Source organism: Xenopus tropicalis, chromosome 3 (assembly GCF_000004195.4).
Source record: "Xenopus tropicalis strain Nigerian chromosome 3, UCB_Xtro_10.0, whole genome shotgun sequence".
Lineage (NCBI taxonomy): Eukaryota > Metazoa > Chordata > Amphibia > Anura > Pipidae > Xenopus > Xenopus tropicalis.
This window is the reverse complement of record NC_030679.2, coordinates 25185290-25210165: the sequence shown is the minus strand read 5'-3', so window position 1 is coordinate 25210165 and position 24876 is coordinate 25185290. Positions and strand designations below refer to the sequence as shown.

The window sequence follows — 24876 nt, the reverse complement described above, 5'->3', positions numbered from 1 at the left end:
AACTAAGATATAATTAATCCTTAATGGATGCAAAACAATCCTAATGGGTTTATTCAATATTTAAATGATTTTTAGCAGACTTGCGTTATGGAGATCCAAATTACAGAAAGATCACTTATCCAGAAAACCCCAGGTTCCGAGCATTCTGGATAACAGGTCCCATACCTGTACTATACTGCACAAGTACTTAATTTTGCTATTTACTTCAACTTCACTCTACTTAATTTAACTTCACTGAACACTGTGCTATATTGTATATATTGCACTGCTGTCGCTTGCATTTCTGATTCTAAATCTCATTTCGTTACCCTGTATTTATACATGTGTAATGACAATAAAGTTGAATCTAATCTAATCTAATCTTCACAGTGAGAGGTTGGGACACTTGCTATGATTTGTTGTGATGTAGAAAGCAGAGTTCCTAGTCCAAAGGCAACATAAGGTCATTTCCATTAGCGTTCATTTCTGTCAGTCCTATTGTTTTTTTGTGTTTGGCGGTTGGCATTGCTCAGTCGTTCCTGCCCTCCATTTTGAATTCCTGCACTTATTGATGCAGGGGAACCCTGGAGCTACTGCCACCTCCTGACCAGCCAGTATCTCCAGGGTCCATTGCTTATAAAGAATCCGGCGAATCCGGCCACATGATTTTTGTGCAATTGCATTTATTTTGGAGAATAGTGTCGGGCACAGCACAATTGTGTCAGACACAACCTTCTCTTGTGGCCATAATAAAGCTGGAATTCTGGGAGAATACTCTATACTGCTGAATAAAACATGACGATCATGCATGAAATTGTACTTTGCTCACTGCACTTGCGGACATATATGTCCCCTCATATGTTTATCCCCAATGTTACCCACCCCAGTGTGTACACAGTAGGGCTACTAACATGTCAGTTTGCCAGCCATTATAACTGGATGGAAGGAAAATACAATTAAACTAGTCATCCCTGTTTAGGAATGGAGTGGTTTGTTCTACTTGGAGATAGAATTAACAGTAGGGTGGAATTAATATTAACAGTTTACTGAGTTTGTCATTCTTTTAGCATTTATGAATAAATACCCTAACTAAACTAACCCTAACTAAACACAAAATGTTAATTTATTTTTTTAAATTGTCAGAAGCCCAGGTACCACAATTATGTTATCTAGCTATGGCTACAAAATAATATAACTAAGCTACATGTAGTGCTTGTAGCTACAAAGATATAAGTAGCTTATAGGACAGAAACTTAGATTCGGTGTTGTGCAAAGGAAGAGAAGGTTTTGGCCCAGTCTCTTTGTCTACTCTGGTTCCAGAGCTGTTCCTGTTTACTATTTATGTACATTTCCATTGCCTAGAGCTTCTGTCTAAATAATGAAGGTTACAAAAAATGAAAAGAAAATGAAATACATTAAATAAGTAAAGAATAGTGATGAGCAAAATTCTTTGCCAGGCATGGATTTGCGGCAAAATTCCACAAGTCACGGTCAAAAAAGTTGCGTGTTTCCAAAAAATGTGTGCAATAGATGCGTTCCGTGATTTTCTTGCTAATTTTTGCACAGTTTTGCACTCATTTTTCAGCGAAACAGGGCAGATTTGCTCATCACTAAAACAGGAATGATAATAGTCTAATGCAAAACTAAAAAGATTGTAGATAGATGCCAGTGAGATGTAAATGAAGAAGGGTTGGGAGCTAGCTCATTAAAAGATTGTGAAGAGATAAAATGAACATATTGAATTTCATTTACAGCGCACAGTTAAAGCATGAGAATCTTTATTGGTGACAAAATCACTGTGACATTTCCGGGAACTCGTTTCTCAATTTTAAAATCTATAAGTCGCCTTGCAAAGAAAAAAAATACTGATAATACCAAACTAACATAGGGTACGTTTTCAGTTTTCAATGGTAAACCATTTCTGGCAGCAGAAAGATTTGCACATTACCTTTGGACTGAATGAAAACCAATACAGCCTCAGAGGCAATGTAGCTGGCTCTAAACATAGCTGCAACGGCAGGGACACAGCAATCAATATAAAATATGGGAAGGATCCAAGCAGAAGAGTTTGTGGCTGGATACCTAGGAGGTAAGGGTCTAAGCTACCTTCTTTCAGATGGATTATTACAAGCCTTTGAATTGTTTTGAAGAGATATAAAAGGTAAGAATTCAAATTAAAATGCTACTATGATTCCTATTAGATATTTAGAAGTGTATGTTTGTTGAAGAGTAGTTGTGCTGAGCAAGGAATCACATGTAGTCCAGAGCATCAGACACATTGCCATTCTACATTTATACTTAATAAGGACTTTTATTTTGTCTGCAGGCGCCGCCAGTGTTATTGTAGGACACCCGCTGGACACAGTTAAGGTATACAATCCCTATTATATGAAGCATCTCAAGTTCTACGTGTAATGTATGAAGTTACCTGCTTTTGGAAACTCCCAGTACAAACAGGATATGGTTGCACAGAAAAATATTTAGCAGATGGGCAAACAATGGAGTCAAATAGTTCAATAGATTTGTTAATGATAAACATCTTTTTTTTTTACGTCTTTGCTGCAGTTGGGTGTCCCTATGCATCACAGATCCATGAGTAAATACATACCAGTCTTATGTCTTATGAAATTATAACTAGACTATAGGTGATTTTAACCCAGTGTGTGAAGCAGCAGATAATGATTAAATGACACTATTTGATAAAAGACATGTTAAATACTGTAGTAGAGGCATGTGGAGAGAAGCTGAGTGTAAATGACTGTAGACTACCATGCCAGTTGTATCAAATGCCTTCTGTTGGCAAGATATAGAGAAAGCAGCTCTTCAGGCATTCTTCGCAATGCTGTCGTTTTCCATTAATAATCCCCTGTCATATGAAAACAAGATTAACCTTAATTTACCTTACCTACTAGTGACATTCCTATGAGCCCGCTCATAGCACTTCCCCAACCTCCTCCCTCCTAAAGCATACTGTAAATTAAAGAAATACTGTGCTGTGTTTCCAAGCAGGGTTTACATTCAAGTAAACAGTACAAATAATATTGGCACAGGTTCTTTGGAATATCTGGTTATTATTTACTAATACTGAGCAAAGTTGCCCCGTACAATAACCCAAATACATTCATTAGTCTAACTACATCAGACTGCTGAATGCGTATTACTGATAGGTTGTTGTGGGTAAGTGCACTGGAACAAGTTTGCTCAATGTCAATAAACACACCCAGTGTGTCTCATTTATCAGGATATTTCATATCAAAGGGAGAGGTCGTGATTGCCCTAAGTAGATCCTCTCACCCACAGTCCCTGACAAAATGTTCCTTCCAGAGAACAGATCATTGGGAATAACTGTGTAATCTTTGAATATATGGTAGGTAGTGTGAGGTAATGATGTGCATAAGTGGCTAAGCTTTGTTGTTTATAATGGAAAAATCCTTATTTCTATGTTAGAAGAAGAATGACACTCCGACTTTAGGGGAGTCTAGGGTAGGAGCCTTGACTGGGTAAAAAAGAGCAGCTTAGGAATTGGTTCTGGCATGTCAATAGGGCTGGTGTGGGTTAGGGGTGGAAGGGATGGAGCAACGTATAGGGAGTGTGGCTGAAAGTATGGTGGGTCAGGAGGAGGTTCAGGAAAATAAAGGGTTAAATATGGTTCCCACTCAACAGCACAGCCTCTTTTCTCTGGTAGGACTACAGAGAGATATGTTCCCACCCTCCCTACTTTTCCAGGATCCCAAGTCACAGTGTGGCAGCAGGAATGGTTGCCAGAGGTTGTGGGTTGCCAGGCTACAAATCATAAGGGTGCTGATGGCTCAGTGGTGTCCTCAGGCATAGCTACATGAGGAGACAGACACTCATTATGGCTGCCCACCTAATTTGGCTGTAGAAGGTGGCCAGTATGGCAGGCAGCCCTTCATGGTTGGCTGGCAAGCATTTCAGTAGAATTGTATTTTGTTACTGTTTTATAACATTAGTAATATACAGTATGTCATTTATTGTTGGTAACAGTTTTGTTACACCCTTATAAATAAAGCTGGTAGCCTACTGAAGGAAACTCAGGTGGAGAGGTGATGTCATGGAGGAGTGATGGATCACGTTGCAGACATGGCTGATGATGTGATGGGTGGGGTTACGACGTTGCAATTGGCGATTGGCTGATCACCGTGTCAGTCTAATAGAGTCCTGCCTGGTTTTCCTAATTTGTAAAACCAGGCAGGGAGTTTTGACCCAGACAGGCCTCCCAAAAACCAGATTTTGCGCAATAGACTGGTAATCAAAATAGGCCCTGGCATTTCAAGTACACAGAGGCCCAAACAGCTCCCACACCAGCCCAATGCATAGTGACTGTCTATGGCAGCATACAGCAGCCCCTCTCCCAGATTGCCAGCCCCAGGCCTGCCGTTGGTACTACTGTATATCATATAAATGATAATAATTGTATATTATATACAATATTCAGATAATGATTCAATTCTACTTTTATACACTGTATGCTTTCCTGCATTTTTCCATTCATGTCTATGCCACCTCCCTATCTGATGCCATGTCGAAGGAAAAGAAATAGCAATGAATTTGAAATTCAGCTAGAAAAGCATTTAATTACAAACCTGGCAAACTGGCAATAAGTGTTCCGTCCTGTGTTTATTTAAGCCCTTTGCAGTGCAGCAAAGATCATTGGGTGGAACTGCGGCTCTGGATTTTGATTGGGCTTCTGACATGTACTGTTCAGTTGACATTTTGTCCTAACGATCTGCCTGTTCTGCTTTAGTAAATATTGGTTTTTACAGAGTGTCAGTATCTATGCAATATGTTTATGTATATCCTGTGGCTGCCAGTGTTATAAACCTATGATACAAGCAGTCCTTGGCCGTAATTGTGCCAACAGCTCACTACTCGGGAAATTATTTGATGTTCTTACCCAGGAATGAAAAAAGGTAAAAAGATGATTTAATGAGTGATCCTTTGGGCAAATCAAGACAAGTAATCACATTAGGCTAGTAATGACATTAGTGGCACATATACTGAATGCAGCCAGAGAGCTCTAACAGGTACAGGTATAAGAATGCTCTGGACCCAGGGTATTCCGGATAAGGGTTTTTTCTGTAATTTGGATCTTCATACCTTAAGTCTATGAAAAAATCACTTGAAATACATTAATTAAACCCAGTAGGATTGTTTTGCCCTGGATAATGGATCCCATACCTGTACTTTATAATTTACAGAGCTTTGTGAATCCATCTCCTTGAAGTTAAAAATAACGGTTTATAATTAAAGGGACATTTTTTATCATTTATTTAATGAATATTGTATATTCAATACATTTTAAAATGTAGAAATGGTTAGATTCTGCCACTAGGTGGAGCATGTAGTGAAACGTAACAGAGAGGAACTTCTGTTCTAAAATGCTTGGAAAATGGCTTTGCTGCAGGGTCCAGACATTGGTAATAACATCTAAATGGATAAACAATAAATATAGAGAAACAAAGTATTTTTAGTGAAAGAGAATCACTCTGGGCTTTTCAGTAAAAGCTTGCAAAATTGCAGTATCTTAAGCTTTTGCTCCCCGCAGACGTCCAGCCATTGTCGGCCACATTCCATGCTTCTTTGCACTCTGAAGAGAAAGCCACATTCAATGCAGTGCATGGATAACTGAAAATTAAAATGGGGTTTTGGTCAATCTGATTTGGATCATTTCTGGCCTGCGCAAGTGGTTGAAGGAATATCTAGATGGCACAATATTTTTTCTATAAGAAACAGTCATAGCATAGTGGAAAGTAGCAGTGATGGGCGAAACTGTCCCATTTCACTTCACCAAAAAGTTTGCAAACTGGTGAAAAATTGGCAGATTAAGTTGGTCAATAGGTGTTTTTTCACAGCATTAAAGTCAAAGGGCGTTTCTTCTCACTTTTCAGTCCTACTGTGCGACTTTTTTTTTTACAAATGCAACTTTTTCTCACTCCAAATATATTAAAGCCAATGGGCGCTTTTTCTCTGTGGATTTTTTTTTTGCTGCAAATTTTGCTGCAGTTTAATGAAAACATTCACCAGTGGCAAAATGGGGTTTTTGCCTCAAATCCATGCCTGGTGAAAAGATTCTCTCATCACTAGAAAGTAGTTTCACTTACAATGTATACGCAGAGCTTAAAATGCCTTGTAATTTCCCCTTTGTCTCCAATGTATATAAAGTTTTGCATTTACGTGAGAACAGCACAATTTAATTCATTGTTAATCTGGGAAGATTTCTATCCCCAGCTTTTTATTGTTCTACCTATGTATGGTTTAAGAAATACACCTTGCTTTTCAGTTTCTCACTGTATTGTGTTTCACAGGCTCGCCTACAAGTTGGAAAAGGTTACGGGAATACATTTAATTGCATTTTTACTATTTACAAGAATGAAAATGTAAGTATGGTTCTATCTAATGAATAAAATAAAGAGAATTTCACTTACCTTCATATTGTAAATTCCATTTCTTCTAGTCCCGACATGTCAGTACACATGGCAATATTGCCCCTCCCAGCCAGGGGGTAAGACCTATACCAAAGCCAATCAAAATTAGTCGTTACCTATAAGATCACCTGACTTCCTCCTTACCTGTTATATATTTGCCAAGCTGTACGAGAACCAAATGATTGGGATGGGAAACCCTGTACTGACATTTTGGGACTAGAAGAAATGGAATTTACTATATACGCCCCTTCCATGTCAGTACACATGGGATCTACCAAGCAATGGCCATAAACAATCAGGGGAAGGAATAAATAACATACAATAAACCAACAGATGCTAAAAAAAAAAAAATACCCCCCAAACAATGTAGGTCTCTATAAACATTTATTGCATAAACGAGCTCATATATAAAACCCTGCTTCATCTAAATAAACCATTATCATAAAAATATACGTTTTTAGTAGTATGTGCCATTTGGTAATCCTAAATAGAAAATTGCCATGTTAAGAATTAAGGGCCGCCTCCTGGGATCATAGAATTCACAGTGCACACATACAAGCCAAGGCACACATACATGCTAGGCCCTCTCAGCCAATGAATGGACAGAGTTCTGCCTTTTTCTCCCATACTACTTCCTGTTACAGTAAGAGCTGCATTACTTCCTGTCAGCTGATCTCTGAGGGAGCACATGGCCCATCACTAAATGGCGGCTCAAGGGAAAGAATGGAAAAGAGCAATATTTACTGATATATATATTTATTCCAGTTTAGTAAGATTCTTTAATAGGTCAGTTAACATAATATCTGTTGGTTAAGTATTCATTCTGTGGTTTAGTTTTCTTTTTTAAGGCTCTAGTTGCTCTTTATTACACAATTAATCATGCTTTGTTTCACTGGCAGGTTGCTGGGTTCTTTAAAGGAATGTCTTTCCCGCTGGCCAGTATTGCAGTCTACAACTCTGTGGTATTTGGTGTTTTCAGCAACACTCTGAGCCTGCTTAGCCAGTATCGGGATAAGAGCCCTCGCCAGTCTCCAGACCTATTTGACCTGACTGTTGCAAGCATGTTATCGGGGTGCATTTCTGTAGGGATCGGAGGACCTGTTGACTTGGTAAAGATAAGGCTGCAAATGCAAACCCAAGAAATCATTACGGGTAGGAAATCCTTATTTAAAAACGCACACGTTATAAATATGTGATGTAATATTCACCGAGGAGTTTCATTACCATATAAAAACACAAGGCCTTCAGCCTTTTATACTGTACAGGTCATGGAACTCCAAGGTGACTTCTAATATTCTCATATTTTACAACAAGGGGTACTTTATTTATTATAATATACAAATTTTAGTGAGTCGTGTGACAGAAATTGCATCACTAAGCTCCAATTATAACTTATGACATCACTAAGCACCATTTATAAGGATATAATTTACAGTTTGGTTCCATAGGGAAATGACCAAACTGTATATTATATACTGATAATAAACATGTCCTCTTAGCACAGGGGTACTTGCCTTGTACATGCGCTATTTTTGTGGATGGATATTAAAACAGTTGACAATTTCAAGCACACATCAAACATTTATTTAGGATTCTTGAAACTAATCAGCAAGTTAATCAAAATCTAAATTTACAATGCGTAAAAAAGGGAGTTAACATACATTGCATAGCTGTATTTATATGGAGCCAAATATATCTAAATATGTGTCCCTGATGGCTCATTGTGTCCCAGCATGTCATTATATTTAATGGACAATATACACACATACATCCACCCATCAGTAAAATATATAAACACACACATATACAGAATATTCACATCAATACATAAAACTAGAGACACCTACATCTAAATAGTTTGTATAAAATACATGAACATTGGAAGGTATATCAACTTACTCAAAGTATACATTATTTATATCATTACACCTGCCATAATTAATTTAATTCTTCTCTTCTTTGTATTGCTCTGTCTCTCTCTTCCTTCCTGGTTTTTCTTTTTCCCACCACCCAGTTTTAACCCTTCCCTATTTATCATGACATACCCTTTCTCTCCCTTTTGCTCCCTATTTAGTTTTCTTTGCCAGTTCCTTCTGTCCATTATTTTGCTTCTCATCTTCTATTGCTACTTTATTGTCTTCTTCAAACTTTCTTCTCCACTATTCATCTTCTGACCTCCCATTCTCTCCCTTTTTCAGTTCTTTTGTTGCCCTTCTCACCTACTCTATGTGCTTATTTTTTCCTGTTTACCTTACATTCTCCCACTCCTTTTGGCCTGCTTTTACAGAGGCAAGTGCCCCACAATACCCTACCTAGTTGGTGTTGCTGCAACCATATTTACTGTATTTATGCCAATAGCCACATCTGATATTTGGTGCCCAAGTCTTCAGCTGTTGCTGCTTCCTGTACAAAAGGTTACAAAATAAATAAACCTACATGTGTTTATACTCATGGGGTTGAATTGAAGGTTGGACAGAAACTTTGGACTAGTAGCATAAATGTAATATATGAATTGTATCTACAGGTCTCAAAAATGTCACCAGTGGGGCTACCCATGTTTACCTTTTTTTAAAATCTCCCCGAAAAGGAATGTCAGGGTAAAGGCGATTTTCGAGATATTTGTCACCTGGGCAATTAGTTTATTATTTAAAAATCTTACCTTTTCAGCATTTAAAGCCAACAATAGTCATTTAAATATGAATCTATGATAACGGAGAATTTTGTGTTATACAGACAATTGTAATGACAGAGATAGAGACTGAAATATATTTCTTTACAACTTCTTTTAAGTTCTTTATAATTCTTTCTATGTACAGGAAGAAGATCACTAAACCAGACACAAGTGCCACATAAATGGCATGCAGTGTACAATGGCCCAGCACATTGTATGAGTTGTATCTTAAGGCAAGAAGGCATTGCAGGGATGTACCGGGGGGCTGGCGCTATGCTCCTTAGAGACATTCCTGGCTACTGTTTATACTTTATCCCTTACACGTTTCTATGTGAATGGATTACTTCAGACCAGCACAGAGCACCGAGTTCCTTTTGTGTTTGGATAGCTGGTGGGCTGGCAGGTATGTCTTTAGTGATAGTAAAAACATAATCATTTCAGATAAGCCCATGTTGAAAGATGCATAAAGCATAAACATTTGTTTAAAAGATAATTTGTAGTTGGCAGTTTTATTGTTTTTAATTTTATGATGGATACAGTAGGACAATTTGAAATTGGTCTTCATTTTTAATTTTGCATTTTCAGGTTTACATTTGTATTGTGCAACTGTCAGGCTTGGGATTTTAACAACTAAATAGTTGCAGAGAAATAAACAGCGCTTTCATACTGGCTCTTTTTGTTAAAATAGATAAAAGGTAGAGCTCACATAAAATGGATTGCTGGAAGGTGGCCATATACAGTATATTGTCACTTGTGCAGTACCTGCAGGCTGATTTGTCATATACTATAGAACATAAATCCCCAACATGTTGCTCACCACCCCCTTTAATGTTGTTTCCAGTGGCCTCAAGTAGGTGCCAATTTTTACATTTCTGGCTTGGAGGCAAGTTTTGGAAGCACAGAGACACAGTTTTACTCCAAGTAGAGCCTCCTGCAGCCCAGCAGTCCCCGTGGGGCTACCAAATAGCCAATCGCAGTCCTTATTTGGCATCTGCAAAGAACTTTGCTTGTGTGGCTCACCAAAACTTTTTACGTGGCTCATAAGTAAAAAAGGTTGAGGACCTATGCAATAGAAAAATGGCCAGTGTACAGGCACCTTAAGACCCTGGAAGGGGTTAGGGCTTTAAAAGCTTTGGGGTCTGACCTTCTGATAGGGGAAAGAAATAACCCGGTGAGTACATGAAGATGTAAAATAAGATTGCATTCCCAAGTTATGGCATTGCATTTGCAAAGGAATAAATGCAGATAATATGTACCTTTAACATAACCAAAGAATAGAAGATCAAATAGCCCCAGGCAGTATGTTTTGACTGCAACATAGTTTATTTTAGCAGTGCAAGCACACCACATGTTTATATATGTTGTATGCTTACACTATACTAAATAAACTACATTGCAGTCAGAAGATACTGCCTGGGGCTGTTTGATCACCTATTCTTTGGTTATCCAGTAAAAGCAAAAATCATGGTTAGTATGACAACATTTTTTCTTTAATTTTTTACCTTAGGGGCATTATCATGGGGCACAGCAACGCCCATGGATGTAGTAAAAAGTCGTCTTCAAGCAGATGGTGTTCATTCCACTAATTATAAAGGGGTCACAGACTGTATTACCCAAAGTTACCAGAAGGAAGGTATTAGGGTAAGTGTATTATTAATGCAATAACCGGGAGAGCTGGGAAAAAGAAATAGAAGAATTGTTTGTTTAACTATAGAATGTTAATGCTGTGTTGCATATTGAATAGAAATATATACAAATATAAGACAAACAAAAGCCATCAGGAGCAGGAGGAAACCTGTGTGTCCCTTACCATATTGTAAACTACATAAATCCGAACAACATTATCTAGTGCTTTTTGCTCCTTTGTGGAACTGGTCCCTACTGGCTTCTAATTCTAAAGTGAATCTGCTTTTAAATAGACAGGGTCTTTGTATAACTGAGATTAACAGGGGAAATAGACACATGACCTCTTTAAAAAATAAGAAGGGTATATCTCATTAAAAAATGCTTTATACAGTAAATGCAAAGTGTAAAGGGAGAGAGGTAATTGCTGCAAATGACACAATTGGTGCCACTTTATATGGTTGATCTATGGAGGCAACTATTGCCTGGTCTAAATGTGAATTTTTCAGAGACCTGGGGACCAGTGGGAACCTCTTTGTTAAAAAGTGCAAAATTATACCTGTGCACAGTCACTCACTTCATTTACATGTTGGCATAAATCCCATATTCCTTCACTAAAACCTGCACACACAGTGCAGTCTTTTAACTAATTAGTTAGCTATTGCTGAGTGCATAGATTCCTTACCTACTGCCCAATCACATATGCCAGAAGTTGAAGAAGCCTGACCACTGCCACCCTCTGTCCTGTCTACTGAACTGTCCAGGTTATGCAGAACATAGAATGTGTGTGTGATATGCCCACTAATGTCATACAAGCCACTGACTTAGTTGAATGCCTCTAGGCGGCACACAGCCCTCTTGATCCTGCTCTTCTTCCCTGCCAGTTCTCTGTTAGAAGTCACATTGAGAATGTGTATTTTTGGCCCATATTAAAGAACTCAGACTGCAGCCCATTGTCACTATGTGGAACTGTTACTGATATTGCTCTTTACTTTGCTTGATGTTATGACACTAAATGACCACAGTGTATGTATATGTATGTATATCTTTATTTATAAAGCGCTACTTATATACGCAGTGCTGTACAGTAGAATACATTAATACAAACAGGGGGTTATTAAGCTAATAATAGATAAATACAAAGTATAACAATAAATTCAAATAAATACAAGATACAGTTGCAATAGGTTAAGATTCAAAGACACAAGAGGATGGAGGTCTGTATACAAGAGTGTGTCTGTATACATAGTTTAAGGCAGGGATCTCCAACCTTTTTTACTCATAAGCCACACTCAGATGTTAAAAGTGTTGGTGAGCCACACAAGCTTGAAAAAAGTTCTTTGGGAGATGCCAAATAAGGGCTGTGATTGGCTATTTGGTAGCCCTATGTGGACTGCTGGGCTGCAGGAGGCTCTGCTTGGAGTAGAACTTCTCTGTGTTTCCACAACTTGCCTCCAAGCCAGAAATATAAAAATGGCACCTACTTTGAGGCCACTAGGAGCAACATCAAAGAGGTGGTGAGCTCATAAACCACTGGTTGGGGATCACTGGTTTAAGGGCTTGTGCTTATTGGCATACAAAATATTGTCATTTTACTTGTGGAAGCTTGAAAGTGAAGGAAAACAGGTGTAAACAGATGTAAATACATTCTCCAACCACCGCACCAGCTGGGCAGCTGCATCTGGTTTCAGTCTTAAAGGAACACCAAAAAATGAAAGAGCTTTAAAGTAATAAAAATATAATGCACTGTTGCCCTGCACTGGTAAAACTGGTGTGTTTGCTACAGTAACACTACTATAATTTATATAATAAGCTGCTGTGTAGCCACGGGGGCAGCCATTTAAGCTGGAAAAAAGGAGAAAAGGCACAGGTTACATAGCAGATAACAGATAAGTTCTGTAGAATACAATAGTGTTTTATCTGTTATCTGCTATGTGCCTGTGCCTTTTCTCCTTTGAATGGCTGCCTCCATGGCTACACAGCAGCTTATTTATATAAATTATAGTAGACTTTCTGAAGTAAACACACAACTTTTACCAGTGCAGGGCAGCAGCACATTATATTTTAGTTACTTTTATACACTTTCATTTTTTTGGTGTTACTGTTCCTTTAAAATGATTGCTTCAGGCGCAGGTAAAGCCTTGGTGCTGTGGCCACAATTCAGCCATGGTGTCTATTCATTATGTGCATATTGCTTATTGCTTGCGCTGCTACATGAACAAACAAAATATACTGTAAATGCTGTAGCAATGTGCTTTGCTATAGTTTCTGTTTTTGAAGATGATTTCCCTATATGAACATGGAAAAAAGTGGTGTAATTATTTGTCTCAGTTGCAGCTATTCATTTGATGACTATGGATGTTAAGTATTGTTAGGATACTAATATTGTCCATGTTGGCAAATCTTTTCAAGGGGACCTTTGCCATTGTAACATCTCTGTAGTACCTGTATCATGGAAACTATCTCTAGATTAGTAACTAGATAGAGGCTTCTAGAAAGACACAACTAAGATTTCTGTGAATATATTATCATGGCAACTGATGCCATTAGACCATGACATCAGGGGTCCCCAACCTTTCTTACTCGTGAGCCACAGTCAAATATAAAAAGACACAAGCAACACAAGCACCATAAAAAATCATGAAGGAGCCAAATAAGGGCTGTGATTGGCTATTAGGCAGCCTCTATGCACGCTATCAGCTTACAGAGGGCTTTATTTGGGGGTAAATCTTGTTTTTATTCAACCAAAACTTGCCCCCAAGTCAGGAATTCAAAAATGGGGCACTGGGAGCAACATCCAAGGGGTTGGTGAGCAACATGTTGCCCCCGAGCCACTGGTTGGGGATCACTGCATTACATAGAAACTATACTTAAGGGTGATGAGCTATAGAGAGATTTAGTCACTCGCAATAGATCTCTGCTGCTGCACATTACTAATCTCTCCAAAATGCCTTTCCACTAGCAATAATATGAATTACTAGTGGAAAGATCTACACATCGCTTCGCTTTCCAAAAACCAAAAACAGAAAGGCATTTTGGAGAGATTAGTTACCAGTTTTAGCATAAATCAAGTGTAATACAGAATCTCCATGGTAACCACAGCCATAGCAACAATCTTCACAGTCATTTTTACAAGGATATCTCTACAAACATCTTTACTGTGGTGAATAAAATCTCTTGCAATTGTCACCACGATAATGATAATTCTAAGAACCTTAAACTTAATGTGTAAAAAAAAAAAAAGATCAAAGCAGAAATTACACTCTTTGAAGCCACTGTGAGAAAAACGATTAAGTTACCACCATTTCATGGTAACGCCGCATTTACACCAGTCCCTTTGGTACTACTGACAAGGTTTCCATTTCCATGTCAATAGTTTTATTGGTAATGGCCCTGTGGCACCCATTGTCATGGCAATGTCTCCATGGAAAACTATACCCCCAAAATACCTTCCGAAGGGAAGTCACAGTTGCATAAAAAAAAGTTGCAGTTGTGCCAAATTAGTTGCGGTCACAGCAAAATAGTCACATGCATAAAAGTCACGTAGATTGATGATGTTGCTTCTTTCCAGGAGGCCAGGGTTTCTAACAGTATTTCCAGTCCAAAACCCATTGGTCACCCTTAACATTCTAATTTACATTATCTTCCTTAGGTTTTTTTTAAGGGCATCACAGTTAACACAGTAAGGGGATTTCCAATGAGTGCGGCCATGTTTCTCACATATGAACTTACACGTAAAGCTATGAAAAGGACCAACATGGAATGAGACCGATAAACAACAGGTAAAATAATAGCACTTTATGTAAACTGTTTAGTTTCATAGACTAAATAAGGGGCTTTTTATCTGCAAAAACCTGCAGGAAAAAGAGCAAAATGTTTCTGCAGTTTATTATACAACTAAACAATTCCAAATCCCAAAACCTCTACAACCAACCGAGATCATGTAGAAGTCAATGGCAGATGTTCCTTTTACAATTAGATCTCTCTTTGCTTTGTGGTCTTAGGGGTTTTCAGGTGTTTTAACACTGGTTTTAGTGCAAAAAGTTGTGAAAATCTCAACTTATTCAACTTGTTGCCCAAAAACCAGCATCAAAACCTCAAAGACCACAAAGCAAAGAAAGACTTTTTCCTGCTTGTGATTTTTTTTAGTTCAGCTCTTTTGATAAATGACTGAAATTCGTGGAAGTGAGTTTATTTGTGGTTTCAAAAAAATAATGAGAAAAATTGGTGTGAAAGGAGAAAACTGTTAATTCTCACAGTTTGAGCAATTAATTATTTTTTATAACTGCCATCTCTCCAGTTAATTAGGTCAGCGAATTTGGCGTTCTTATGTTATGTCTATCTGGATGTACCCATTGGGTTTTTGGGTTCACAAATAATTTCTTCTTACTTTCCTGTCACAGAAAGGGCACAGGAGGAACCGCATTTTTAGTCTTCATTTTTAGACTTATAATATACAGGGCTGGACAAGGAGTAGGCAGAATAGGCATGTGTCTAGGGCACATCCATTGTGGGGCGCTAGGCACGTACCTCTTCCTTCACCCACCTCTAGTCTGGGCCCTCATTCCCAATTTCTGCTTATCAGCACTACTCCAGTGTGCTCCCTACAGTGTGCTCCATACAGTGTGCTCCATACAGTGTGCTCCAAACAGTGTGCTCCAAACAGTGTGTTCCATACAGTGTGCTCCATACAGTGTGCTCCCTACAGTGTGCTCCCTACAGTGTGCTCCCTACAGTGTGCTCCATACAGTGTGCTCCCTACAGTGTGCTAGATACAGTGTGCTCCCTACAGTGTGCTCCCTACAGTGTGCTCCCTACAGTGTGCTAGATACAGTGTGCTCCATACAGTGTGCTCCATACAGTGTGCTCCATACAGTGTACTAGATACAGTGTGCTCCATACAGTGTGCTCCATACAGTGTACTAGATACAGTGTGCTCCATACAGTGTGCTAGATACAGTGTGCTATATACAGTGTGCTCCATACAGTGTGCACACATGGAGGGTGGGGGGAACATGCACTGGAGCAGCCCAGTTCTGGTAATATAGTAGAGGAGAGAGGTCCAGAAAGGGTAAGATCCATGTATTGTTTCATATATATGTGATTTTATGTTTGCAAGTAGCACCCAAACTGTACAGAACCCTTTCAGCCTGTTCAAAAATTTTAACAGTGTTATAGGACAAGAACAGACAGCAATCACATATTTCCTTGTTTTCACAGGTCTCTCTGAAAAATACTTCTCTGCTCTAAGAAGTGGGGGGCTAGAATGGAATGAGTTCTTATAACTGAGTGATTCCGAACAAACACCCTCAGCTGGTGATCTGCAAAGAGGAATTACTTGAGCGATGCCCCCATTTATCTTGGATCCAAGAAGAGTGGGGAAGGGTGAAGCCTCAGGACAAAGATGAGCTGCTTGAAGACATTTCCTACTTATTGATGAAAGGAAAGACTATTTCACTGGGGGGTCCCGAAATGATAGACACCTGCCCACCGAAATAAATTGCTATTTTCCATGACCTATTGCCCAATCTTTAGAAAAATTAAGAGGAATGGAACTGCAACAGGTGTCATTTTGTTTTTATTTTTGATCACAGCAGTTATCCAGCATTCAAACCATGGATTTTGTTTAATACAAGCCCTTTAATACACTTCTCTCACAACTGTTCAGTTTATTAAAGTTAATATATGATATGGGTGAAAGTAGCATATAGCATCTGTTATTCAACTCTGCCAGTTGGATATTGATTAAAAATTATTTTAGAGTTATTTATAAATGTAATTCAAAAAAGTATTTGCCAATATCTGTACTGGAGGTATTGGGAGTGTGTCAAACTGTGTTGTATGTGGTAGCAAGTATCTACCCCAGCAATGCTTCCCCCACCTTAGCGGCAGCGTGTATATCAACAGTCGAATCAGTGGGGCCCGGTGCGACCAAGTATTGTGTTTAGTGATGAGCGAATATGTCCCGTTACGAAAACGGCGAAAAATCCATGAAACGCGTTTGACGCTCGACTTTTTTGTTGCGCACGTCTTCTTTTGTCGCCTGCGTCCTCCTCCTTTGAGGAGGTTTTGAGAAACATTTTGCCAATGACGAAATGCGAAAATTTGATGCGAATCCATATCTGGCGAAAAAAATCGCTCATTACTAGTTCTGTTTATCACAATACATACATGCTTATAAATTGTATTAGTTTTAATCAAATGGTACAGTCTACAATCACTTTGTATAAAGGGGGCAGAGCTCCACCTCCCTCTGCAATATCAGAAGGGAAATGTGTCTTTTAATGTCTTTTACATATAAAGTTTGTATCTGTTTATCCAGCACTTACAAATAAACGTTTTCTTAGCAACCATCCTATTTAATATAAGAGGTTTTCATTCAGCAATTTTGTGGAAAGCTTTAATCAGCATTTGACCCCTCTTTATCTTCCTGTGTAAGAACTAAAACCATTGTATTCTACACAGCTTATCTGTTTTATGCTATTTTAACTCTGCTATAGCTTAAATTCTAATTTAATGGCTTCCCCCTTGTGTACAAATGGAATAGTGCAGGGTAAATGCAGCCATACTCGGTGCGATCAGGTATGTTCTCCAACCAACTGGCCCACAGGCCAAACAGACAGAGAGTTTATGAGGGGCCACACATTGTCTGACCGCCTTTCTGCATAAAGATAAAAAAAACAGGAAATGAATAGAATGCATAAAGAACAAGAAAACATACCGCATTTAGCCTAATGTTGCATTCAATTTAGGCATGCACCAGTCTCTAACATTTTAGCCGAAACAAATCTTAACCCTTAAAATTCATGTGACTTTAATGTTTTGGACAAATAATTGTGACAATGTTTTTAATACAAATTAGGTTCAGGTTAGAGTCTTTTGTGGAGATGTTGGAATTCCACCAAATCCAAAAATAATGGTTTGCTGCTTTCCTAATAATATTTAAGTGCCTACTAAAAACTTTTTTGGTGACACTTTAATCCAGGGATCCTCAACCTTTCTTACTCATGAGCCACAGTCAAATGTAAAAAGGCTTGGAGAGCAACACAAGCACCATAAACGTTTATGGAGGAGCCAAATAAGGGCTAAGATTGGCTATTAGTGAGCTTCTATGCACACTATCAGCTTACAGGGGGCTTTATTTGGTAGGAAATCTTGTTTTTATTCAACCAAAACTTGCCCCCAAGTCAGGAATTCAAAAATAACTCCCTGGTTTGGGGGCACTGGGAGCAACATCCAAGGGGTTGGGGAGCAACATGCTGCCCCTGAGCCACTGGTTGGGGATCACTGCTTTAATCTATCTGACAAAGGGAGGTTTAACCAGATAATATCCTTTAATAATATGTGTGACTCCTAATTACCTCTTTTTGCAAGTGTATGGTAGACGCCTTGCCAGTCATCAAGGAAGTGTCGGACTGGCCCACCAGGATACCAGGAAAACTCCCGGTGGGCCCAGGTGTCAGTGGGCCCTCCTGCTCCTGACCATTTGGCCTGCTTCATGGTCATCTCCTATTTCTGAATGGGAACAAAGAGTAGAAGTAGATGGAAGGATAGATGCTAGCATGTAAATAAAAGAGACTAGGAGAATAAAGAGGTTGGACAAGGGAAGGAGAAAAATTAGTTTGGAGAGTGGGCCCACGGTCTAAGGTTTTCTGGTGGGCCCCTGGGGTCCCAGTCCGACACTGGAGGAAGTATATGGCACACTCAATGAAACTATACATATGTATAGTATCTGGAACTGACAATACAGCATGTTATCATTACTATCTTAAATACAAGTCTGGCACTTTGCTCTGATCATGACCAGTGAATGAATAATATGACATGTTTGTAATGGTATTCTTTAGGCTGATGTGGCATCTTAAAGAGGGCATGACCAGCCACATTGTGCCAACCATTCTGCTAATGCCATTAGATTTGTATTTCTTTAAGTTTCCACTTGGATTTGTACATGTTATTGTATTTGTTCTAAAAAGGTTTAGCAGAAATGCACATTTTCTCATTTAACAGCAAACAGCCGTCTAGGGAAAATAGCATTACAAGCCCATTAATCACTACTAAATAAATGTGTCAGAGTCACGTAGGAAAGAATGAAGAAAATGCAGAGAAGAGAACTAAGAGGGTAGTGCTTAAACTCAGAAAGCAATGTCTGAGGATTTTCAGATAGGGGCCAAAGAAGTAGTAGAGGCAGTATTAAAGTTGTGTATTGAGCAGCTACACAGCACAAGCGTCATGTAGTCCTTTCCCAAACGTATTGTTGTTTCTAAACTATAACATCAGTGCTGTTTGGCAGTATAACCATTCTATTAGTTACCGTATATATTCGAGTATAAGCCGAGTTTTCCAGCACTCAAAATGTGTTAAAAATGGAATCCTCGGCTTTTACTCGAGGCAAGTATCCTACCGGCGCCGGTCCCAAGTAACAAGTAATCCGGCAGTGCTCCTTCGTGACAAGTATCCCGATAGTTCTCCTTCGCGGCACGCGCCCCCTCCCCCCACCCACCTGTGTGTACCGCGCATACGCCCACATGTCGCTTGGAGGAGCATTGCCGGATACTAAAATCTGAATTCAGGTAACGCCTGGGAGCAGGTTCTAGCTGCACTCCTAGGGAGAAAGCATCTGACAGTTAATCGCCTAATTGTCGGCAGACTCTTACCACATTCCTAAACCTTGTTAAAGTTACCAGTAGTAATTAACAATGTGTGAGGGTCTGCCTGGAACCAATGGGCTCATTTGTTCATTTATGTGTGCAGAGTGTCAGGCATGCTGTTTATTGTGCAGCAGAGAGTTTCTCACACTAAATTATTTGCACTGGTAAAACATTATCCAACAAATAATACTTGTAATGTAATGAGTTCAACCTAGTAATAGTAGTAATAGTTATTTTATGGAAACGAATGCAGCTCTATTTATATACCAGTTTTAATTGCCCCCAACTTGTCTTTAAAACTTTGCAGCACTGATACCACAAAGCAATGCCTTGAACCACGCAACTTTACTGAAGACCGAACATTTTATTCATGTATTCTGTTGCAGGCTTTAATGAGGTCTGCATGCAGTTTGCCTAGTTCAGCTGGTGCTCAATGATGCTGCAGAGCTGCCCTCACATTTAACACCCTATTGAAATTGATGTGTGCAATATCATAGGAATGCCAAGGTTATGCACAGTCCAATAGAAATGGGGAGCAAAGAGTGGGAAACAGGAAAGGGCATTAGGATAACAACAGCTTGTAGGTGCCCCTCTTTAGTAATGGCCCTTGAGTGTGTGCTTATTCTTGACTTATACATCTTAATATTATTGAAATAGGAAGTCTCGTCTGGCTTTGCGCAATGAAAATGTTATTCCAAGTACCGTATATACTTGAGTATAAACCGATCCGAATATAATATATAACATAATATATTATGTTGGATGCTTATGTTAGGCTTATACTCGAGTCAACAAGTTTTTCCAGTTTTCTTAAGTAAAATTAGGTACCTCGGCTTATATTCGGATCGGCTTATACTCGAGTATATACGGTATACAGTTCTAAAAGCCAATACTGGGTAGGTTTGGTTATCTTTATAGAAGGTATGTGTAAAACCTTATAAAATCAATAACCTAAGAACTAAGAGGAACTGACTTTTCCATGATACTATGACCTTAGATGCAAGTGCTAGAGCAATAAGGGGTTCAAAATCTTGCACAACTGTCATGTTTTATTGTACTCTTGCGTCTCTGCCCTGCATTATTCTTAATTGGCAGAAGTCATGGGGCACATTTTGGGGCACATTTTGGAGCACAGAGACCTGCGGCAATTTAGAAATGATGGTTTCCACACTTCTTTTGCATTTGCACCCTGCACTTAGTACATATGTCTTTATACTTAAAGGAAAAATTATAGCTCAAACAGTTACATTCAGTTCAGTTACATTTTAGTGCTTTTTCTGGTTCTTGTGCATTCAGAATATAATGTAGTACAGAAATGCACTTATTTGATTAAAAAAAAGCACTATATGCATTTGAAGAGAGTCACATGCAAAGTCCTCAGCAACTAAAACAGTTACAAAAACTTGTAAATAGTAAATAAGCTTGTGGTTACTTTATCTATCATCTGTATCTTGGGAACTGCCCAGCTATAAGATGTTTTCAAACTGTAGTGTCACACAGTATCACACAGTGCTACCTAATAGGGAGCCACTTTATGAGAGATGTTGCCCCAATGAAGCATTATGTGCTACCTCCAGAAACTTGGGTATAAATCACATGCACATTGCCAACATTGATTAAACCTACCTATAACAGTGCTTTATTTATTAATGACTCTTTTGAATAGTCAGAGTCTACATGTGAGACCCTGAAGTCTTGCCTACAGCCAACCACTTGTCAAATATACAGGTATGGGATCCATTATCCTGAAACCCAGTACCCAGAAAGTTCCAAATTATGGGAATGCCATCTCCCACAGAGTTCATTTTAATTAAAGAATTCAAATTTTTAAAAATTATTTCCTTTTCTCTGTAGTAATAAAACAGTACCTTGTACTTGATCCCAACTAAGATATAATTACCCCTTATTGGGGGCAGAACAGCCCTATTGGGTTTATTTAATGGTTAAATGATTCCCTTTTCTCTGTAATAATAAAACAGTACCTGTACTTGATCCCAACTAAGATATAATTACCCCTTATTGGGGGCAGAACAGCCCTATTGGGTTTATTTAATGGTTAAATGATTCCCTTTTCTCTGTAATAATAAAACAGTACCTGTACTTGATCCCAACTAAGATATAATTACCCCTTATTGGGGGCAGAACAGCCCTATTGGGTTTATTTAATGGTTAAATGATTCCCTTTTCTCTGTAATAATAAAACAGTACCTGTACTTGATCCCAACTAAGATATAATTACCCCTTATTGGGGGCAGAACAGCCCTATTGGGTTTATTTAATGGTTAAATGATTCCCTTTTCTCTGTAATAATAAAACAGTACCTGTACTTGATCCCAACTAAGATATAATTATTCCTTATTGGAGGCAAAACAATTCTTTTGGGTTTATTTAATATTTAAATGATTTTAAAGCAGACTTAAGGTATAGAGATCCAAATTATTGAAAGACCCTTTATTCAGAAAACCCCAAGTCCTGCACATTCTGGATAAGATACATATATGTATTTATAACAGTAATTAACATGTATAGAATTTACTTATGCTTTGCAAAATTTCTTGTATTTAAAATTATTGGCCACTGTACTATTGCACTGTTGTCAAGTGTTGTTGCTATCCTTTGTTTTCTCTAGTAACTGCCTTGTTTGTGAAGTTCCTTATTGTCTTATAATGTTAATTTATATCAATTTGAGACTAATTTTGAATCTTGGATAACACCATAGTGTCTTAAGAGAGTGACTGACATTTTTTTCAAATGACAATAAAGCCACCATTGATAGAGCCACAGAGTTTTTGAATTGCAAGCATAGACTTTGATCTAGTTGCTCTTATGGAATTTACAACAGCTGGCCCTTTCATCTTGTGGTGTCTTAGTATGCATGGAGGAGGGCTATGTGCCTCCATTACTAGAGAGGCATTTTCTATTAAGGTTACCAACTTAAAGAACCTTTGGATATATCTTGATTGTTTTTATATCTGGGATATTAGGGTAATGTATTTATTGTACATTAACTTGTTTTCACTGACTGCCAATAAAGATGGAGGACGTCTTTCTATTTCAGTATGGTCTGAGTGCTAATGGCTGGATCTTTGTTTCTTTTTGTGGTGGGAAGAGGTCTGCATACATAGAACCAGTGAGTGTGATCTTCTGTAATTAATAAATACTCTTAAATGACAAAATGACAAGTAGAAAATATATTTTCTAACAATTCAAATAATTTATTTCATGCAAATGTATGTTTTTCTTTTTTTCATTTAATAACAAACTGTTGGTTAAAAATAAATCAAATAAATACTGTGTTTTCCTTAATAAACAGGCTAATAGACCTTTGTAGATAAATCAGTAGGAGTTGAAATCTGCTTTTATTTGCTTTCTGCTTCACCTGCTATTTGTTGAAAGGCACTATGTAGCTCTTCCAGAAACGAATACCAATTCCCAAATGATGATGTCTCACATGATTTTGCACATGATACGTCCTGTAAACAGAAAAAGAAATAGATACAGGTATGTACTGATATATAAGGTTGTGTTACGAACAAAACATTAGCAAGGTCTTGTTGTCAAATACAATTTCTTGATGGAATTAGTTAGATTTAATAGATTTAATTAACTTCCCCTTATTGCTGCTTGTGTCAAACATTTATATCAGATACATTCTCCATTTTCATTAAGTTTAACACATAATAAACCATATTTGGTGACTGTTGTTTATGCCCCATCACTACTAATTATGCAGCACAATAAAACCCACTAGTAATTTCTACTAGTTTAGTCCTATTCTTCTCAAAGGCAATTAAGTCCAAGAGTAGAAAAGACACAATGGACCCCCCCCACCCCCACCCCAAACACAATATTTTACAGTGAGTGGGAGCCTCTTTTAATAAGTCTTATAATGGGATGTTCTAAACTCAAAATGTTTTTCTTTTGCACAGATCATGTGCTGTTACCACCAATGTGCATTGATCTGCAATTCACATAATTCAGAGAGAGTCGCCCATAACAACAGAAGCCAGGAGCCCCAACTTGTGAAAAAAATTGTTTTTTAAGGGTGTTCATCATGCAAGTTGGGTTAATTTTAATAATTATGACAAAATATAAATAATACTTTTTACTATGTAAATTTTGTTTCAGGAAAACACCATCTAGGGTTGGGAACCAAAGACAAATCCAAAGGCAAATTCCAACTGGAAGTTTGGCCTTGGTAAAATATTGGTGAATGCTGGCCAACCACTACAAAATCCCTTACCTTGCATGCAGTCCTCATTATAGAGAATCTGGAGAGGAGTTTAGTTTCATTAAGATGATCTTTGATTTCCTGAAGGCCACTGTTAAAGCAGGAAAGACTGCAGGTGTTCTAAAACAAAGATATAAATGTATTTTTATTGTGATCTTTACATTGCTACAAAATGCTCTGTTCCTAAAGGTTGCCAATAAAATAAGATATAAACTGATTAATAAGAGACTGTAGGGCAGATCTGCACAAAACCAAACTAGAGTGATTCCCAGCAGTTTAATGTTTTTTTTTAAGTGAAAGTGGTGTGATCAACTGACAAAGTTGATATGTTTCAATATTATTACATTTTGTTCTAGGAAATGTTAGAGCTCAGTGGCAGCAGCAAAAAAAGGAGATTTTTTCCCCAAGAAAATAGAAACTAGAACAAAGTCTGATTGTTCAATAATGTAATATGTCTCCCTATAATATTCTCTATTTTTATAGCATTATATATCTGGATTTTCGTTCTTGTTTTTCAGTGTGTTTAGGACATTCTAACAATTCTTACCTGGGGAATATCAAGACATCCACACATGTTGTGTTTTTCTTGATTCTGAAAATAAGAGAATAGAGAATTGAGAGCATATACCACATTGAAAAAGGGAAAGGAGACCTAGAGACCAGAATGGAAGGAAAACATAACCAGAGCACAAGAGAATAAAGGTATATTGTATAATCAATGTTACTGAGATACAAATAGGTGTAGCTACGTACAGTATATTTGTGTCATACCTTAGACATCCCACTGCTATGTACCTGAGGTTTATACAGGGTGGTGCATAGACAATATATCCTTTGGATACTTCAATTGTCCATTATTATGTATTTATAAAGCACCAACATATTCCGCAGAGCTGGCCATCAGAGATAAAATGCAGTGTTTGTATTGCCAATGTTGCTAGCACCACAATGTATAACCCCAGCATACCCACTGCCCTAGGAAGACTTCAGGCACAGCTATGAAATGCATGATGTTACCATATTTATTTTTCAAATCCAATTCAATAAAAATGTAAAAAAATGCAATTACCTTGAATTCTTAATTTTTTTTTAACGGCTCGCAAAGCTTGAAACATTTTTTTTTTAAAAACTCCCAAAGTTCAAATGAACTAAATAGTTGAAACATGGGCATACCCACCCATAAAAGTACACAAAGCCCTTTTAAGTTAGGCTTAAAAAAATAAAAAAATATATATAAAAACAATTTTAAATAAAATTAAATATTTTTAAATTGAA

The 24876-nt window shown here is 38.0% G+C and overlaps 2 protein-coding genes across 5 annotated transcripts in view; one reads left to right on the top strand and one right to left on the bottom strand.

The window, feature by feature from the left end:
* Positions 1–17072, top strand: part of slc25a48 (solute carrier family 25 member 48) — a 46742-nt gene extending 29670 nt beyond the window's left edge. Inside the window, exons 1-8 of one of the 3 annotated variants that reach the window (XM_012959135.2) lie at positions 1893–2068; positions 2306–2349; positions 6306–6377; positions 7325–7577; positions 9242–9499; positions 10604–10737; positions 14372–14501; positions 15940–17072. In XM_012959135.2, coding sequence (XP_012814589.1) covers positions 2023–2068; positions 2306–2349; positions 6306–6377; positions 7325–7577; positions 9242–9499; positions 10604–10737; positions 14372–14485 — 921 coding nt within the window. In that variant the 5' untranslated portion in view covers positions 1893–2022 and the 3' untranslated portion in view covers positions 14486–14501; positions 15940–17072. 3 annotated transcript variants of the gene reach the window in all.
* Positions 17073–22729: 5657 nt separating this feature from the next.
* il9 (interleukin 9) lies at positions 22730–24566 on the bottom strand. Of its 2 annotated transcripts, none has more exons than NM_001171896.1 (5): positions 24478–24566; positions 24397–24433; positions 24149–24193; positions 23596–23721; positions 22730–22843 (listed from the first exon to the last, which is right to left on the bottom strand). In NM_001171896.1, exons 1-5 carry the CDS (start codon positions 24564–24566, stop codon positions 22730–22732), a joined length of 411 nt encoding a protein of 136 aa, NP_001165367.1. The 2 variants fall into 2 exon arrangements, with proteins under 2 accessions (NP_001165367.1, NP_001165366.1); NM_001171895.1 differs by lacking the exon at positions 24397–24433 and adding an exon at positions 24327–24372.
* Between the last annotated feature and the right edge of the window lie 310 nt (positions 24567–24876).

Coding starts and splice junctions, on each gene's coding strand:
- il9 (NM_001171895.1), bottom strand. CDS start 24,566: ATGCTGGGGTTATACATTGTGGTGCTAGCAACATTGGCAATACAAACA. Junction 24,194..24,326: donor CTACACCTATTTGTATCTCA/GTAACATTGATT, acceptor TCTTATTTTCAG/AATCAAGAAAAACACAACAT. Junction 23,722..24,148: donor GATGTCTTGATATTCCCCAG/GTAAGAATTGTT, acceptor TCTTTGTTTTAG/AACACCTGCAGTCTTTCCTG.